General features: G+C 50.2%; 1 protein-coding gene across 2 annotated transcripts; it reads right to left on the bottom strand.

The window, feature by feature from the left end:
• Positions 1-3461: 3461 nt before the first annotated feature.
• LOC146339241 (C-type lectin lectoxin-Thr1-like) lies at positions 3462-18249 on the bottom strand. 2 transcript variants are annotated; one of them, XM_084808878.1, is made up of 6 exons: positions 18190-18249; positions 16942-17220; positions 16237-16331; positions 14739-14879; positions 12812-12926; positions 3462-10231 (listed from the first exon to the last, which is right to left on the bottom strand). In XM_084808878.1, the coding sequence occupies exons 2-6, from the start codon at positions 16997-16999 to the stop codon at positions 10161-10163; spliced, it is 480 nt and encodes a 159-aa protein (XP_084665004.1). In that variant the 5' UTR covers positions 17000-17220; positions 18190-18249; the 3' UTR covers positions 3462-10160. The 2 variants fall into 2 exon arrangements, with proteins under 2 accessions (XP_084665004.1, XP_084665003.1); XM_084808877.1 differs by having other exon boundaries at positions 7935-10231; positions 16942-17015.
• Positions 18250-19790: the final 1541 nt, after the last annotated feature.

The following is a 19790-nucleotide window of genomic DNA, read 5'->3' as shown; positions in this document are numbered from 1 at the left end:
GCTCCCATCAGCCCCAGCCAGAATGGCCAAATGGGCAGGGATCATGGGAGGTGCAGTCCTAAATGTCCGGAGGGCACAGGCCTGCCTGCCCTTGTTCGGGACCAGCACCCTGTTCCCCACTGTGGCCACCCGGATGGCTTTGGGGAGCCCAGGAGGAGAGTGCGGAGGGGCGGGAGGCCCTCGCCTGCTGATGCTCTGCAGCAGCCACTAACTCCGTGCACGGGGGTCCTGTGGGGCCATCGTGGCTAGTAGCCATGGACAGAATTCTTCTTCTCCATGCTGTCCCACCAGATGCCTAGAAATGTTCCTCTTCGCGACGCTGGGGCTCGGTGTCTCTCTGCAGCATCCCATGTGGAAGCCGTCAGTCCTGTCCCATTCAAACTGGTTGCGTTTGGCTAATGCGTGGGGGCTGGGGAGAAACCACAACAGCTCCTTTTACCCCCACCATCGTGCGACCCTGGCCAGAGAGTTGGGAAGAAACGGGCTGGGGAAAACGGGGCATGAAAAGACGCGGAGTAGAGGAAAGGAGAGGCCAAAGAGACAGGCGCTCAGATGGGTTAGCTTGGCCAACTCTAGACCTCTGAATGGAAGCCCCCCCCCCCCCCCGAATCTGCCAGTGGAGCCTGAGGTAGCGACAAAGAATGTCAGTGAGCAGCGAGTCCTGGAGCAGGGTCTGGAAAGGAGTTGGAGAGATGGCTCTGCAGGAAATCCCGTGCGCCGCCCAGAGAGCTCTGGTGAATGGGCAATACAGGAATGGAATGGAATGAATGAATGAGGGTTTCCCTAGGCATGCGATGGGGAAGAACCTGCTGGAGTGCTAATGCTGTGAAACCCACATCTTATGCTCACCGTGTGTGTGTGTGTGTGTGTGTGTGTGTGTGAACAAAGCTTATATCATAAAATGGCATATGTCTCCAGTGACCTCCTTCTAAGGAAATTGAACCCTGGGTGAGTACTGTACCTCTGACAGTCCTCACCACCCAGACGTGGGGTCCATGTAGATAACGGTATCATATATCGACTCTGGCAATCCTACCCAGGTCAGAAACCACCATGGGGCAGTTCTAGGGTTTACCACAGCTCAGGCCCGGGGGCCTATTTTCAATGCCAAGCCCCTCCAGCTCCAGGAAATAACAACTACCAAGAAAAGGCTGCTGTGAGCATCTGCAGAGTGGTTTCTCCTCATATCCTCAGTTTAACCACAGTGGTGTTTTGGTTCTACACAATTGCTCAGACCACTCTCCAAGGGACCGGGGTCCACCCCAAAGGGTCTGCTGTCTTCTGCAGAGGTCCAGCATTCATTCCCTATTGACCAATTGGAGCAGTCTCTCTCACTGCCCCCCCCCCACACACATGCACATGCGCATGCGTGCTTCGTCCCTGATAGTCCTGATGCCTTGTTTTGGAAGCTGTCTCTCATCCCCCTCGCAGTGTCACTGCTGCTTTTCACCTTGTCCTCTTCTTTTGTGCAGCTGCGTCTAAGGTCATTGGGGTGTCCAGCAGGCTAAAGAGACACACCCAGGTCAGGGGGATTAATCTGCACCGTGCACTGATCTCTGCTTCAGGGAGCTGGCTGCTGCTGAGCCCCCGGGCCAGGTGCCCCACGGCTGGACCAAGTGGTCGGTGGGGTACTGCCCTCTCAGTCTGTCTGTTTGGATGGCTGCTCTGGCGTGGCGGCAGTCTACATCCCACTGGCGCAAAAGGCAAGCCAAACTCAGGCATTTCTAGACCAGCCTATGGGCTGAACTCTTCAGGAGGAGGCGCACGGGGATGGTCTCGAGTGCTTCTGATTAAAGCAAACATTGCTATTTGACCGAGCAACCAGGATGTGTTTTGCTTGAGCAACTGTAAGGTAGATGGGGCCTACATTGTGCAAACACAGGGGGCAGTCCTGGCTTTGGGATGTGGAGGTGGTTTTGGGAAAAGGCATTTTGCTCCTGCTGTTTGGTCTGGGGGAAGACTGAGTCAGAGAGGGACGTTAGGTTGAAGTGGGTAAGTGTGGGATGAGCGATGAATGGGAGCGGATGGACGTCGCTTGGCCGGTGGGCACCGTCCTCTCACCGTCCCACTGCCCACCAGGATCACTCACAAGCAGGGATGCTCCTGGCCTGCCCGGAAACCACACGCGGCTCCTGGAGGTGCCCTTCGCCTGAATCCCAACTACGCTGAGCACGAGCATCTCAACACCAGCCTAAAATCCCACATTTAACATTGGCTTTCTGTTTCTGTTGTAAATGCAGGATCACAACGGACTCCCTTGACACGTGCTTCCTTTCCCCCCTCCCCTTTCCCCCTCCTTCTCTCCCTTCCATATGCTTCATTGATCTTCTTGCGGCTTTTCCTTTTTCACGGAGGGAACTCAAGCAGAACACAAGCAGGGTAATTTGATACCTCATTATCTCCGATCTATTTAAAAATGGAACAAGGGTCATTTAATGCAGGAGACGCCCTGGAGGTTCACGGCGTCCTCTAAAGGGCCCGCAGACTTCCGTGAGTGAGCAATCTCAACAGCAGGTTAAAAGCGCCAGGTGAAGCAGCCCCACATATGGGCAACGATGGCCCCAGGCCACGTATGGCACTCGTCTGACTGCAGCTGCTTGCCACTGGGAGCAGAAGGGGAAGCACTGATGGGCACGCTCCCACGCGGCTTCTAGCACTAACCAGTGGGGCACCACCAGCACTGGGGTGGTGGGGAGGGCGTGTTTAGGCCTTTCTGCCCTGCAACGAGGCCCATTTTAGATGACCATCACTGCTGGACCCAAGATCCCTGTACCCTGGAGTCTTCTGCCTTTAGGAGTAGCCAAGTCCAAAGCATGTTGTGCTAGGGTCTCAACTCCAATGGAGTGGAGGGCCAGATTCCCCACTCTGCAAATGTCCGGGAGAGCCCCACTCACAGTGCTCCATAGCAAAATCTCAGGGTTGGAGAGGGAGAGGACACAAGCCAGGAGGGGAACCTTTAAAGGCCGAATAAGGCCAGCTTAGGACATGTGTATAGATGCCTGAAATGATTATTGTGTGAAGCATTTTGCATTCCTTTGGAAAGTGCTGGACAAATAAACCTGAAGCATGGTTGTTAGGAGCAAGCAAGCAAAGCAAAACAGAAGTGCTGGACAAACAATGGAACCACCAGAAGCGTCCCTTTGATGCAGCCTTTGAACTCAAGCGGAGAGTCACTACAGAACAAGAACCAGGAAGGAGGAAGTGTCGGTCTCTCAGCCCACAAGGGCCTCTCCAGAAAGTGTTACGTATGTAGCAGGGCTGCTGGATCCCAACCCCATGATCCTGATCTTGGCACTCAGCCACACTGCCCATGCGGCCAAGGCCGGATCAAGGCCCTGGTGGGCCCTGGGGCTAGCCCTCTCAAGCAGGCCTCCTGCTCTGCCCCCAGGAGTGAACTCTCACGCAACATTTGTGCTGCACACACACTCAAAGAAAGCTATTTCATGTATAATGATAAACATAAAATGCAAAAACATTTTTATTACAGATTTTAGTGGAAATCACCTTCCATGCTCTCCTGGGAGCAAAAGGCTAATATTTCATCCATGGCAGAGAACTCAAATGCAAAGGCAACTTTCCTCCTTTACAGAATGCAGCACACAGGCACAGAAAATATAAACACACACTGAATCTGTCTCACATACACACATCCGTCAGTCACACGCTCAAGAGAGAGAGACAGATGTGGTGAAATTGAAATTGAGACTCCTTGCCTCATTCGGGCACAGAATGGAGACATGCATCCACGCACGTTCTCCCAGGGCTGGCTCAGCACATTTGGCTGCCTGAGGAGGACCAGCAAATGCCTCCCATTTCTCATGGGATGACTTTGGGCCGGCCAGCCTAAACTGCCTCACAGGGTTCTTATGAGGATAAACATGGGGAGAGCTTTCACCCCTGGAGGAAAAACATAACTTAAATGTAATACAACATTCTCCTGGCAGGGGGGATCTTCATGGCAATGGAATGAGAAGCACGTTGGAGTATTATCTGGATTTTCATGGGATAAACTTTGGTCCATCAGGGCCACTCAAAGCAAGTTTTGAGGGGTCACACAGCATTTGAAAGGGACGTACGTCCGGGTGGGGTGAGTAGGTCTCAACATCATCAAACTGGCAGGGGCTGCTCAGCCAATGGGAGAGTCTTGTTTCCCAGGCCATGTCCAGGCTCCCTGCTGCTACTACTTTATTGAGAATGGAGAGCAACCAATTTTTCCCCATTTGTGCAGATAGATTTCCCTGAAGAAGCCATAATCCCCAGTTATCCAGTGCAGCATCTGAAGGCTCCCTATGAGGGCATGCCCCCTCCAACAATTTCACCACATCCAGCAATCTGCCATGGAGTTATTGCTCCTACCCCATTTCCCCCCATGTGCGCACTTTTGCCTTGAGAAGCCAAAATCCCTAGTTTCCGAGTACAGCATCTGAAGGATCCCCCTGAGAGCACCCCGTCACACACACATTTTGCCCCAGTCCAGAAAACTGTTATGGAGTTCTGGCTTCCACACACACCCTCCTTCTCTGGGAACTTCCTCCCTGCTTGCAAATGCAGGCTCCACCCAATACCTCACCAGATTGGTACTGTTATAAAGTGAAGAATTGACTTTACACAGCATCAAAGAAGCAACTATACATAACATCAAAGAAGCAACTTTGCATGGCATCAAAGAAGCGGTTTAACATAACATTGCCAAAGTGCCATAATGCAAACTGAGGCTAATTGCTCCCACTGGGGAAAAGGATGAGCAGGGTGATTTGGAAGGCTCCAAAGAGTGCTCTAGGGCTTTGATGTGTGGGAAAGGCAGGAGAGTTTCTGTAGTTACATAGGTTACTGAGGGCATGGCCACACCTCTAGGGACACCCCCCCCCCCTGCAAATCCTACCAAATTTAAAGTGGAGGGATGGGCACACAGCAGCTGAACTGCAGGGAAGCTGAAGTAAAGAAAAACAACAGACTGAAAGTACTCTGCAAAAATGTGGCTTCCCCACAGTTAAACTCCGGGGTAGGGGCCAGGTAAGGGGAACAAGGGAGAGATGTGTAATATCTGTCCCCTATTCTGGCCCTGTCTAGAGCCAAAGGATGGCTGGGGGAGGCATGACTCCACCTTCTGGCCTTCATTTGCTGCTCTGCAATGCCAGGTCTGTTACCTAGAAAACATCCCTCATCCATGACATGATCCAGGATGAGGGTGCAGACCTGGCATGTATTACGGAGACCTGGCTGGCTGAGGCCACTGCTCCAACTCTTGCGGCCATGTGCCCAGCTGGATTTTCATACACACAGCAGCCGAGGGCTGGGGATCAGGGAGGGGGAGTGGCTGCTATCTACTGGGAGTCCTTGGTCTTCACCAGACCCCCTCTCTGGGAGACCAAGGTTGCCGAGTGCATGTACTGGAGGTTGGGCTTGAAGGGCAGTCTGGGGATTCTGCTCATATACCACCCACCCCACTGCATGACTGACTCCCTGGCTGAGGTGCTTGAGGTGGTCTCTGATGTGTGTGTGCAGTCTCCTAACTTATTGGTGTTGGGGGACTTCAATGTACATTTGGAGGCCGTCCTCATGGGGGCACCTCGGGACTTCATGGAGACCATGGCTTCCTGGGAGCTGTATCCTATTCCAACTGGGCCCACCCATGTAGCCGGTCATGCGCTAGACCTTGTGTTTGTTTCTGGAGAAATGGGGAGTGATTTGGAAGTCGGGGGTATATCCACCACCCCCTTGTCATGGTCAGAACACTATCCGGTGATGCTGGACTTCTTGGTTCCAGAACCCCTCTGCAGGAGTGGAGGACCCATTAAAATGGTCTGCCCCAGGCATCTTATGGATCCAAATGGATTCCTGAACGCGCTTGGGGATTCTCTGGAGCACGCAAATGGCCACTCGGTCAAAACCCTGGTGGGTAACTGGAATGCCACAATCACTGGGGCATTAGATCGGGTGGCTCCAAAACACCCACTCCCCCTGAACAGGGCTCGGACTGCACCATGGTTCAATCCGCAGTTACGAGCTCTGAAACAGGAGCTCGTAACAGGAGGTGAGACGGCTAGAGCGCCGGTGGCGGAAGTCTCGCTCCAAAGACGATCAGACACAGGCTAGAGCTGTATCTTCAGCCTATCACATGGCGATGAAGACAGCAAAAAAGGAATATTATGCTGCCTTTATCACATCTGCTGAGTGCTGTCCCTTGAGGCTGTTCCAAGTGGTCCGACGCCTGGTTGGTCCAGTTGCTCCAGAACCGCTGGAGCATTCTAAGGCCTCCTGTGAGGCCTTGGCAAGGCACTTTGTGGATAAAATTGATCGGATCAGGAATGTTATTCTGTGCGCCGTGGATAGTTAGCGAGTGAGAGGCGGCCTGTGGCAAACCGGTTTTGTGGGATCGGTTCCAGCTTCTTCCTCCTGATGAAGTGGACAAGGGCTTTCATCTGTAAAGCCGACCACCTGCTTACTTGATCCTTGCCCATCTTGGTTCATTATGAGCTGCAAGGAGAGTTTGGGTGAGGGGATCAGGGCGGTGGTGAACGCCTCCCTTGAGGAGGGAGTGATGCCATCAGCCCTCAAGGAAGCAGTGATAAGACCACTCTTAAAGAAGCCCTCCTCAGATCCCCAAGTTCTGAACAACTTTCTCCCAGTCTTGAATTTGCCATTTTGGGTGGTGGCAATGCAGTGAAGGCACACTTGGAAGAAGCCAATTATCTAGATCCATTTCAGTCAGGCTTCAGGCCTGGGCATGGGACAGAAACGGCCTTGGTCGCCTTGGCGGATGATATGAGGAGGGGTGAATGCTCCTTCCTTGTTCTCCTTGACCGACCTCTCAACAGCTTTTGATACCTTTGACCACGGTATCCTCGTGTACTGCCTGGAGGGATTGGGAAATGGAAACATCATATTATGGTGGTTCCGGTCCTTCCTCTCCAGCAGGTACCACAGGGTAGCACTGGGAGAGGAGGTTTCGGACCTGTGGCCGCTCACTTGTGGGGTGCCACAGGATTCCACTCCATCTTCTCCCCGATGCTATTTAACATCTATGTGAAGCCGCTGGGGGCTGTCATCAGGAGGTTTGGGGTGTGGTGTCATCAATATGCTGATGACATGCAGCTCTACCTCTCGTTCAAATCTTCACCTAGGTTGGCCGTGGAATCCCTGTCCAAATGTCTGGAGATGGTGAGTGGCTGGATGGGAAGGAATAAGCTGAAGCTGAATCCTGACAAGACCAAGGTACTTTTGGTGGGAGACAAGAGGAAGCTGTGGGATGTTGACCTGGTGTTGAATGGGGTACGGCTAACCCTTGAAAGACCAGGCCTGCAGCCTAGGGGTCATTTTAGACTCCCAGCTGTCCATGGAGGCTCAGGTGTCAGCTGTGAGCCGGACAGCGCTGTACCAACTCCATCTGATAGTGGCTGCGCCCCTTCCTTCCCAGCCATCTGCTCCCATCGGTAGTACATGCCCTGGTCTCCTCTTGTCTAGACTACTGTAATGTGCTCTACATGGGGTTACCCTTGAAGACGGTTCGGAAGCTGCAGCTGGTACAGAACACGGCAGCTTGCCTGATTAAAGGCAGCCGCCGGCATGATCACATCACTCCAGTGCTGAAGGAGTTGCACTGGCTACCAGTTGTTTTCTGGGCCAAATTCAAGGTGTTGGTTTTGACCTTTAAAACCCTATACGGTTCCAGCCCAGCCAATCTCAAGGAGCACCTCCAGCAATACCAGACAGGCTGCTCAACAAGATCAGCCTTGGATGGCCTTCTCTCTGTCCCATCAGCCAGGGCAGCTAGGCTGGTGAGGATGAGGGAGAGGGCCTTCTCTGTGGTGACCCCCACTCTGTGGAACTCCCTCCCTAGGAAACTCCGCTATGCCCCCTCTTTAATGAGCTTCCACCACGCATTGAAAACTTGGTTGTTCAGGCAAGCATTTGGGATGGGTTAGGGTATTTTTAGATGATGTTTTAATGTGTAATTTTACTGTTTTAGACTGTGCTGTTGTACATTGCCCAGAGTGGCTGGGTGACCAGCCAGATGGGTGATTAAGAAAATAAATAAATAAATAAATAAATAAATGAGATGCTGGAGAAATCCTCTATGGACTGAAATGAGGCCAGATTCCAAAGAATCTGACCTTTGGAGTTCGCGGCAGACCAGCCGCCCTTACCTCTGGGTCTGAAGGAGTTCCCATTGGGCAGCTCTCCAGCTGCCTGAAAAACATGATACATTAATGGTGGCTGCCATTAGCTTATCGCAGGAAAGTTACAGCTGTAAATGGCGTATTTTACACCATTTGTGGCCATAAAGCACTTAGTTTTACCTAAATACAGCCATAAATTGGAAGACGTAAAGGAGAGGGAATCCTCTAGAAGAATCTCTAGGAGTTTTTCCCTTGACAGAAAACAGTGTCAAAACACATTGGGAATTCAATTGGTGCAGCTGTTCCTTTTTTGATTTTGATGTCAGAGGAATCTGTCCAGGGGCAGGGGTGAAGTTCGCTGAGCTTCCAGCAGCCCAGCCCCCTAGACTCTAGCTGGCTTACCCATGAGCTGGCCAGACTTGATCTGTATCCAGCTGGCCAGCTCACAGATTTTCGTTGTTGTTCTTTCTTTTTTTAGATGCCCATTTATGCAAATTGCAGGTGCAATTTATTTATTTTTATTTATTTATTACATTTATGTCCCACATTTTTCCTCCTTAAGGAACCCAGGTACAATTTGCACAAAATTAATCATAGTACAGCCACAACTTGTGCATATTACGGCCACAATTTGTGTAAATTGTGTAAATGGTGATTAAAAAAAGAACTGAGAAAGTTCCTGGATTTGGGGTAAAAACCTGTGGCTCAGCTCACAAATGCAAGCTGAGCTGGGGGCAGCTGCCAACTCCCAAAAGGGCTGGATTTTGCCATGACAGCCATCCCTATAATAAGTTCTAGAGGATTTAGGGCCCACATGTCACATTCAAACTCCCTTCTCAGCTAACGCCCAAGGGCTCCACCCAAAATTTTCTGCTGAACCGTCAGGGAAGGAGGGTATGACCATTGGTTAGCCTCTAAAAATGTCACAAGGAACTTCTGGCCTACAGGCCTAATGTGGCTAGTCTGGGTTCCTCATCTCACCACCAAGTTTCTTTCCCAGGCCCTGTCCCCTTTCCCCGCAAGGAAAACTCTTATCTCTGATCAGGAAGCTGCCGAGAGATTCCATCCTATTTCCTTGTCCTTGTCCTGCTAGAGGCTCATCCTGCTTACTTCTGAATAGACTTAAAATAAGCAAGAATCCCATGTTGGCCCCACACACTCTGCCTCCCACAGATGGGACATGGCCCTGAGACCTTTCCCCGATTGGGATTCAAAGACCCAACGAGGCTCCCCAGCCCTGCTCTGAGAAGACCACGTGCCCTCTAAGCCCAGTGCTCTGTATGCAGAAAACTCCACGTTCAGTCCCTGCATCTCCAGCTAAGAGAGGATCAGGTATTACATTTCTATACTTCCTAATAGCCAAACCTCTCTGGGAGGTCCACAAAAATTAAAATCCTAAAATACAATATGATAGAATATATTATAAAACCTATTTAAAACCTATTATAATGCACAAAAAGGTTAAAGAGTTTGCAACAGCTAAAATCAACTGACAACAAGCTACCAAGACCAGATAGAACAACTAACATTAAAAAAGACTTTTCTACTCTTGGGTTCTCTTCTACCTCCTTAGCTCCCACTTCCATCTTCCAAGAGCCCCCTTCTGTCCCACCCATCTCTTCCTTTAATATCTGTTTTATGTTTACTATTAAATACCTAATGCTGCTTTCCCTCTGATACTCTAATGGACTGGCCCCATCATCCTATAGAACAAACAGGGTTTGTACTGTTCTTGTGGGCTGTAATTTGGACCATAAAGATGATAATAGTTAGAATCCTATTTTATCTTATTCAATTAACAAAGAAAGGAGGACAGCGTTTATTTGGCATTACACCAATCTACAGTCAAGAGAAATAAACAAACTAACCCACAGCCAATCTACAGAGAGAGTACAATAAAAGATAGGGGTGTAGGTTTGGTTTGTTGGCAGGAAAGTGCTCTTTCCCAGTGCAGAGCCCCTTGTCTGTTGAGTCTGTCATCTCGGCTGGGCCCTCCTCAGATGATGAGGACCCTCTGGAGACCAGGAAAAGCAGCTGCTTTCACTGGAGGTTGTACTTGCACAGGAAGGCACGCTCTGATTTGCAGCTCTCATCATTCCAACGCATATACCCTAGAAAGCAAAATGGAATCAGCAGCTGATGCTCCATTCTGAGATTGAATCCAGCAGCTTTTAAGAGGTGCTGAGTCCCTGATTAATGTGCCTTGCCCTGAGGGTGGGGCTAATACAATGAGTACAACTCTTGGAGTTAGAAGGAGCAAACAACCTTAACATCAGCTTTCAGCAAATATGTCTGGAAGCAAGACAATGCACTCAGAAGCAAGAATGTTCTAGATGAGTCGTTTGGGGATGTCATTACGCTGTGGCCTTTTGAATTTAGGCTCCTGCCAATGGACTATTTGTTCTAGCATCCAGTGCCCCACTGTGGCCAACGAGATGCTTCTGGGAAGCCCACAAGCAGGACATGAGCGCAAAAGCACCCAACCGCCCATCTTCCCTTCTCTGTACGGCAACTGGTATACCGAGGCAAACTACTGTATCTCTGAAATGGGAGTAGCATATGACCATCAGGACTAGTAGCCACTGATACCCTGATCCTCCATGGATCTTTTTAATATTCTTTTAAAGCCATTTATGTTTGTGGCCTTCACTGTCTCCTGTGGCAAATTCCATAGTTTAACTCCATGCTGTGTGAAGGGCTTCCTTTTATCTGTCCTGAATTTCCCACCAATCCAGGAGTGTACAAAACCCTGCTTACCTGGCTCCGCTGGGTTCCGCTGGGGGGGGAGAAGCTCCGTCCCTCCCCCTGGAATCCTCGCCGGGGGGGAGGCACTCTGTGCCTCCCCCCAGAATCCTGGCCAGCCGGCTCCGCTCCGCGGCCAAGCTGCAGAACCGCCAGCCGGCTCCAGCCCCCCGCAGCTGGACATCCAGCTGCTGGGCAGCCTTGCAGGGATGCAAATGGCGGCTGTCGTAGCCGCCATCATTTGCGTCCCTTTCTTTCGCCGTGATAGGCTATGTAAAAATTTATGCAGCCTATCACGGCAGGGGGGAAACCCGAGCATACGCAAATGGTGGTAGCCGCTGCCATTTGCATACTCTGGGGTTTTTTCCCCCCTGCCGTGATAGGCTACGTAAATACGTATGGTGTAAGTATTATGTATGGCATCCCTGCATTAGCCGTGATAGGCTATGTAAGTATTTACGTAGCCTATCACGGCTGAAGAGGAGCAAGCGAATGGTGGCCGCAGGACAGCCGCCATTCGCACAGCAGCGCGAACAGGAGCAGGTAAGTGCTCCGTTTCGTGTAGCTTTCGTGGGGTGGGGGCGGCGGGCACTTTGTCCCGTGCACCTTTCGTGGGTTGGGGGGGCAGGGGCTTCGTTCCACAATGGGGTTCGGGGGGGCTGAATGCACTGGCATTCAGCCTCACCGAGATCCGTCACGGAATTCTCTGACATCCCTACACCAATCAGCTTCATGGGCTGACCCTGGGTTCTAGCATTATCCAGTTTCTGCACGTCATGTGTATTTTTATATGGCTCTGTCATGATCCCCGTTCCTCACCTTTTTATTTAAATAGCCTTCAAACCATGTAGACTTTCCATATAGGGGAGTTGCTCCAGCCTCTTGATCATTTTGGTTGCCTTTTTCTACACCTTTCCCAGTCCTACGATATCCTTTTTTGAGGTGCAGTGACCAGAACTGGACACAGCATTCCAAGTATGGTCACACCATAGCTTTGTATAAAAGCATCATGAGACTGGCAGTTTTATTTTAACATGGGATTTACTGGTGGACATTTTCATTCCAGCCATACACCAGGTGGACATTTTCATTGAGCTGTCCGTCACAACCCCAAGATCTCTTTCTTGGTCAGTCACCACTAGCTAAGACCTCATCAGAGTATACGTGGTTAGAATGTTTGGCCCCAACATGCATCACTATACACTTGCTTACATTGAAGCGCATTTGCCATTTGGATGCCCATTCTCCCAGTTTGGAGAGATCCTTTTTGAACTCTTTGCAATCCCTTTTGTTTTAGCCATCCTCAGTAATGTGGGGTTAACAACAAATGAGGCCACCTTACTTCTCACCACCAACTCCAGATAATTTTTGAATGTGTTAATTACAGATCCTTGGGGGACTCCTTTTTGTACATCCTTCCATTGAAATAGCTATCCATTTATTCTGCGCTGGCCAAAGACATTTTGCTGCCTGAGGCTAAGGACAAGATGCTGTCCCCTCCCATTCAATATACAAAAGCCAACTGGACTTGAACCTTTCTCCAGCACTGGAAATGGGACGGCATCCTCCCCCACACTTGAGGGCAGCAGGCGTGTTTACGGGGTACAGGGCAGGCCATGTGGCCTGAAGCTCTCTCCTCCAACACCATGCTGCCTCTGCCCAGCATCTGCTGCCTGAAGCGACCACCTCACTCTGCCTAATGGTAGGGCCAGCCCTGCATCTCTTCTAGATATACCAATAGGGAGATTGCAGAGTGTTCTGTGAACCTGCTGGTTTGTCAAGTCCATAGGAAATGCAAACCACTACTATTAGAAACCGACTGGGACAGGGTTCAAAACATTGCTCTCATTCCATGAATTCACCCCCATCCCTGCAAGACCCACCACTGTTTTGCCTTGTTCATTGACCACCAACATCACTTTGTCTCCAATATTGTCACCTGAGCTCACCTGAGGGAGACCAAAGCTCAACACAATTCTCCTCATTCCTTAGATTGTTGGGTTCTCCATCATTCCAGGCCTTATAGGTGGTTGAAGAGAGGTCGGTCCACCTCCACATTCTGTTCTGCGTTGACAGCAAAGCATTTTGGTTAATCAAGGAAGAGACGGTGGCACTGAATGGTCCATATGCCAAACTGAGGCTGACTTCAAATCCTGGGAAGTCCTAGTTCCCTCTACTCAGCACTGGTTAGGCCTCATCTGAAGTACTGTGTCCAGTTCTGGGCGCCACACTTTAAGAAGGATGCAGACAAGCTGGAGAGGGTTCAGAGGAGGGCAACAAAGATGATCAGGGGACTGGAAACAAAGCCCTATGAAGAGAGAATGAAAAAACTGGGCATATTTAGCCTTGAGAAGAGAAGACTGAGGGGAGATAGGATAGCGCTCTTCAAGTACTTGAAAGGTTGTCACAGAGAGGAAGAGCAGGATCTCTTCTTGATCATCCCAGAGTGCAGGACACGGAATCATGGGCTCAGGTGACAGGAAGCCAGATTCCAGCTGAACATCAGGAAAAACGTCCTGACTGTTAGAGCAGTACGACAATGGAACCAATTACCTAGGGAGGTGGTGGGCTCTCCCACGCTGGAAGCGTTCAAGACAAGGCTGGACAGCCATCTGTCAGGGATGCTCTGAGTCTGACTTGGATTCCTGCAATGAGCAGGGGGTTGGACTCGAAGGCCTTGTAGACCCCTTCCAACCCTAGTATTCTATGATTCTATGATTCAAGGGGGCAGACGTGACAGAGGGGTTTGCTATGTTTGTTATTTGTATGCAGTATCCAAAGCCCACCCAGTCCTTCACCATGCCCCCCAAGGGGGGAAGGTTATTCCGACCAGCCCAAGAGCTGCTCTACGTGCTCACAATGGGAGGAAAATGAAAAATGGGGAGAGGGGAGGAGTGGCCAGACCCCTCCGTCCCACCCAGGAACCTGGCAGGGTGGAGTGCTCCAACCATCAAGTGCTCTGAATGCACACCAGGATTGGTCCATCCATGTGTTAATTTGTCCACTGGATTTATATGCATCATATACACCTTCAAGTCTTTCTGTCTTTTCCTCATGAACCTCATTCCCTGCTTGGATTTGAGAGGCACCAATGAGAAGCAAAGACGGACATGAAGATAATACACCACATTTGGAAAACCAGCAACCTATCATCTGTGAGAAGGCACTTCAAAACGCTCCCTCCCCAGGACTGCATAGGAGAATATTGTGTGTTCCTCCTGCTTTAAGGAACCAACATTGCCTTTGTGACACCACACACCAGCAGCCATTACACCAATCCCCAACCTCATCTCAGATCTATTTGCAGGGCCAGCAACCAGCAATAACGTTGCATACTTCCTGTTATTTGATTTAATGTATTTTGTCATTTGTATTATTTTGCATAATTTATCCCAGCTTTGTTAGTTGCTGAGAAGGCTCGAGAGCTGCGTGTGATTACTGAAGCCTCACCCCTAACCTCTGGAGATCAAATCACACCTCTCTGGCTGCTGAGATTCAACAGCTGCAGAACTAAATGTTTTTACTGCTGTTCTGCAAATGGAATGTTCTACTATATTATTATTATTATTATTATTATTATTATTATTATTATTATTTCATTTCTATACCGCCCAATAGCCAAACCTCTCTGGGTGGTTCACAAAAATTAAATCAGTGTTACTTGTTGAATTTTACATTCTTATTGTTAAACACCTCAGAAATATTTTTCCAGAAGGTAAGAGACACATCTTTTAAATAGATAAATACAATCAAGTTGTTTTATTGACTTCAAAATCTTTTTATGATGTACCACTGCTGTGGACTAAACTATCAAAAAACATGTTAGAAACAGTAAAAGTTTAAAAAAGCAACCAAGGAACCAGAGCAGGTACCCACCTTCCAGGGGTCACGCATTCCAATCCAGACATTACCGCCATCGTTGCGATACTTGACAATGTACTTGGCCAGCTCAGCTGACTCTGCACTGCTATGGATGGAGGCAAGGTGGGAGCCATGTGCATCGTATTGGCAGGCTAACTGAGAGAGGGCAAGAGAAAGGGCATTTTTACCCAAGAGGGATGGAAGACAGCGAAGGGGGGCGTCAGTGGCCCTCTAAGGCGTGCGCCCCCATGCAATTTATTTGCAAAAGTTTGAAATAATTATGCCAAACTACAAAGCCCACATACAAAGGAAGAGCAAAAGACAAAGACAAACAGAGATTCATTGGACGATGTGCAAATCTGAGAATGCACAGATAGGCATCTGGTAGAGTGCCTGTTTAAACAATCCTCATCAGAAATAGTGAACGTTATTCCTCCATTTAGGCCACAATTTAGAATTTAACAAGCCCAAACACGTCAGATGTTTCTTCTTCTGTGCTGGCTTGCTAGGGGTTCCTTTTAACATGCTGATCTTTGGACAATAATAAATGGCGCCAGCAGCCCTGCCATTTGGTCGAACAGGTGAATGACTCAGTGAAAGGGACACTCTATTGGATGCCTGTCTGTGCATTCTCAGATTTGTGCATCTTTGAATGAATTTCTGCTTGCCTTTGTATGTTCCCCTTTCTTTGCAGTTTTGTATAGTTATTTTCACCTTTTGTACAATACATTGCTCATTTCTGATGGTTAATTATAACAGCTGGATGCCACAGCAGCAGGCTCCAAGCCAGCGCAGCAGCAGCACCCCTTCGACTTCTCCAGGAGAACTTCATTGGTGACTGGGCCTTGATGGGTGTGTAAGGAGGACTTGCCCAAACTTTGGATTCTGTCGCATCCACTCCAGTCCAAAAGACCTTGCGTTTCCCAGGTTCTGCAAAGCCCAGCTTCACCAAGCTGCCTGAAACTGGCTATCCGGACATGGCCCTCGACTGCCTCCAACTGGTTCTAGGTTGCCCTCGGACCATGCCTAACTGCCTCACAGTTAGGGTGGCCACTTATGAATCTCCAAGCAAGACACCAAAAGAGGACAGTCATTTGTGTACCATTTGCATATGCTGATTTATATGTATAAATGCAAATTTAGACATTATTGCTATGATGATTATTTAAATAGAAATGCAGTACATCTCACCCTAGCATGTAAGACTGTGACTGGTGAGGTGTGTGTGTGCCTGTTCAGTCTGCTGTCCAGGTGCAAACACTCGATGGTCAACTGTTCTTATGGTTCTTTATCTTTAAACTGGACTTGCGCAGGGCAGCCCTTCAAAGAGAGGACAGTCCTCAGGCACCACTTCAAACAGAGGACTGTCCTTTGTAAAAGAGGACACCTGACCACCCTACTCACAGGCCATTAGCCCAGCTGGAGCAGGACACAGAGAGTTTAGGACTGATTGTGCAGAAAAATCTCCAGTGCTTTGGGAGTGGGTTGCCCAGGGCCACGAAGCCACACTCACCTCTGCGTCAGCCCAGCTCAGTTTGTTGTTGAAGAGCTTGTAGCAATAGCCCTGGTAGGGCAACCACTCCATGGGGCAGCAGTCGGCTTCAGCACCTGCTCAAGGAGTTGGAGGGAAAGCCCCGTCAGAGGCTGGCCTGGGGTTACAGTGGTGGGGGCATGGGGGTGGGGGGCACATTGGATGTGCAGAAGTGGGATGGAGGAGATGGGAGTTTGCTCCTGGAAATGGGCAGAGAATCACCCTATTCTCCGGAGAGCCCTGAAGAACATAAGATCACAAGAAGAGCCCTGCTGGATCAGACCAAAGGCCTCTCTAGTCGAGGATCCGATTCCCACAGTGACCAACCAGATGCCCCATGAGGAAGCCCAGAAGTAGGAAATGAGTACAATAAAAAAACCCAGCTCATGTTCCCCAGCAACTGGCATAGATGCCTCTGATGCTGGAGGTAGCATATGGCCACCAGGACTAGTAGCGATTGATAGCCGTGTCCTCCATGAATTTGTCCATGGGCCAAGAATCACTTCCAGTGTAATGGTTTTGTCCATAGATTCGTTTTTTTGAATGGCTCCTTAAGCAACACACATCTCGAGAAAAACAGCTCAACAACACGGCGTTCTGCCTGTGTGGAAATGGTTCCACAATGTTCTGTGCAAGCCACAACTGAGCTTAGGAGCTGCAGCTCTGTGGGACCCTGCAGGAACTCACCTTGTAGGAGAAGCCCAACAACCAGGAGGCCAAGACTGAAGTAGGAGAAACGCCCCATCTTTTTTCGTCTTTACCTGTGGAGAGGAAGGCAGGGCGGTGGCCAAGGGGCTGAGGGAAGGAGGCTGACCCTGTAGACTGGCCCCCATCAGCAATGGGGTTGCCAAAGCCAAGCGGTGACCAAGCTTGCCGAAACGAAGCATTGTTGGAATCTTTACGAGATGAGCAGAGCAGAACAGGGAGTTCCAGCTGGTCCAGTTTCCCCCATGAAGAAAACTGTGGCTGTGAAAAGAGACTGCTAGAATGGGTCAAACCTGTGGGTCAGGTTTGGTCTCCCCAACTCTAGGTCTGTGAATGGGAGGCTGGGGCCCCTCCCAAGGAACGCTCCAGTTGAGCCCGAGGTAACTAGAAGGAGAGCAGGTGAGTTAGCCAGCAGGTAGAGCAGGACCAGGGCCCGAAAAGGGATCAGAGAGATGACTTTGCTCTCTGCACAGATCCCATGCTGCTGTGGGTCCCCCTAGAGCTGGACTGATGGGGAACAAGACTCTGTTGATGTGCTAATGCTGTGAACCCCCCTCTTATGCTCAGCCTGTAGATATGCATAAACAAAACGTGTATCACAAAATGTCACGTGTCCAGTGAGCTGTTTCGAAAGAATCCAAACCCAGTGCGACTGCTGCAACCCTGGAATGTCTCACTAACCAGGCATGGACTGCATGCACACAGCGGCATCATAGGTGGAATCTGGCAATCCCAGCCAGGTCAGAAACCACCATGGTGTCTTGATATTGCACAATTCCTCAGGCCCCTGTCTAAGTGACCAGTGCAGTGTCCACCCCGAGGGACCTGTTGCCTTCTGCAGAGGTCTGGCATTGATGACCCATTGATCAATTGCAACAGTGACCCGTCTCTCTCACCCAAACACACAATAGCACAAACAGACACAGACACACCCAGACACATGCATGCACACAGACATGCACCCTTAGTCCCCGATGGACAGTCAGGGACCATCCTGATCCCAAGGTCTGGAAGCTGTCTCCCATCCCCCTGGCAATACTGCTGCTGGTTTTCATCATGTCTTCTGTTCTGATTGCAGCTGTGTCTAGGATGAGCAGACTAAAGAGATACACCCAGGTCAGAGGGATTAATTTGCACCCTGCACTGATCTCTACTTCCACAAAACTGGCTGCTACTGGGCCCCAGGCCAGGTGCCCCACAGCTGGACCAAGTGGTTGGTTGGGTACTCACCTCTCTGTCTGTCTGTTTGGATTCCTACCCTGGCGTGGTGGCAATTCACGCTCCACCTGTGCAAAATGCAAGCCTGAGTGTGGCATTTATAGACCACACAATGGGCTGTATTTGTGCAGGGGACAAAGCACACAGAGTGTTTCCATGGTTTATGACCAAAGCAAACATTTTTATTGGACCCAGGAAGTGTCTTGCTAATGAAAAGGTATTTCAGGCAGGTTTAAATTGTAAAGACACATGGAGCAATCATTGGGGTGTGGCCAGGCTGGGTGAGAAGCTGGTTTTGGAGAGAGTCTTTTGTTCTGGGGCAAGACGAAGTCAAAGAGGAACATTAGGTCGAAGTGGGCAAGCATGGAACAAATGAATGGGAGTGGATGGACGTCGTTTGGCCACTGGACACCCTCCTCTCACCGTCCCACTGCCCACCAGGAGCCCCAACTAGCAGGGATGCTCCTGGCTTGCCCAGAAACCACATGCTGCTCCTGGAGGTGCCCTTCGCCCGAATCCCAACTATGTAGAGCACAGCTGGGCAACCGGGAGGCCCCAGGCTGCATAAGGCACTGGCCTGTCTTCAGCTGATGTGCATTCCTCCCCGCTGCCCAGCTGATCGTACTGGGAGCAGATGAGGAGAGCATGGGCCGGCATGCTCCCCCACGGCTTCTAGCACTAATCAGCAGGGCATACCCGTGCACTGAGAAGGTGGGGAGGGTGCGCCTGAGCATGAGAGCAATGGAGGCTGGTGGCTCCGATTTAAGTGGGGCTCTAAATCCATTCTGGGTTTCAATCAGAACCACCTTGAACTGTAAGAGTGCTATCCAAGGTGCTGAACCTGTTTGGGGGATAGGTTTCAGCACCTTGAATAGCTCCTTCACAGTTCTGGCTGGTCCATCTGCTCTGTGTGAAGAAAGCCTTTGTCACAGCACGGAGGCCTCTGTTTTTCCGGGGCTAAGAAAGCACTATTAAAACAATACTGCCCTCACTCATAGGGCTCCATAGCAAAATCTCAGGGTTGGAAAGGGAGAGGGCCGCATCATGCAAGCCAGGAGGGGCCCCTTTAGCAGCCAGTAAGGCCCAGCTTAGGACATGAGTAACGATGTCTGAAATGATTACTGTGTGAAGCATTTTGCACTAATTTGGAAAGTGCTGGACAAATAAACTTGAAGCATTGTGCTTAGGAGCAAGCGAAGCAAAACAAAAGTGCTGGAAAAACAACTGAACCGCCAGACGCCAGACACACCCCTTCGCTACAGCCCTTGAACTCACACGGAGGACACGGAGAGCCACTACAGAACAAGGAACAAGGAAGGAGGAAGTTCGGTCTCTCAGCCCACAAGGAATTCCCCACAGAAAGTTATGCAGCAGGGCTGTCGGACAGAATCATAGAATCATAGACTCACGGAATAGCAGGATTGGAAGGGGCCTACAAGACCATCGAGTCCAACCCCCTGCTCAATGCAGGAATCCAAGGCAGAGCATCCCTGACAGGTACCAACTGCATGATCCCAGTCCTGGCACTCAGCCAAACTGCCATGAGGCCAGGGCCAGATCAGCCCTCTGTAGCAGATCCCCTGCTCTTTCCTCATACTTTGAACTCACACAGA

The sequence above is a fragment of the Heloderma suspectum genome, chromosome 7 (genome assembly GCF_057233095.1).
Source record: "Heloderma suspectum isolate Gila_16-S chromosome 7, 16-S_ref, whole genome shotgun sequence".
NCBI classification, from domain to species: Eukaryota; Metazoa; Chordata; class Lepidosauria; order Squamata; family Helodermatidae; genus Heloderma; species Heloderma suspectum.
This window is presented reverse-complemented; position numbering and strand designations above follow the sequence as displayed.

Excerpts from the sequence above, each read along its gene's own strand:
- LOC146339241 (XM_084808878.1), bottom strand. The coding sequence starts at position 16,999 with ATGGGGCGTTTCTCCTACTTCAGTCTTGGCCTCCTGGTTGTTGGGCTT. Across the intron at positions 16,332-16,941 it reads TGTTGGGCTTCTCCTACAAG|GTGCTGAAGCCGACTGCTGC; the intron begins GTGAGTTCCTGC and ends CTCCTTGAGCAG. Across the intron at positions 12,927-14,738 it reads GAATGCGTGACCCCTGGAAG|AACAGAATGTGGAGGTGGAC; the intron begins GTGGGTACCTGC and ends CTGTCAACGCAG.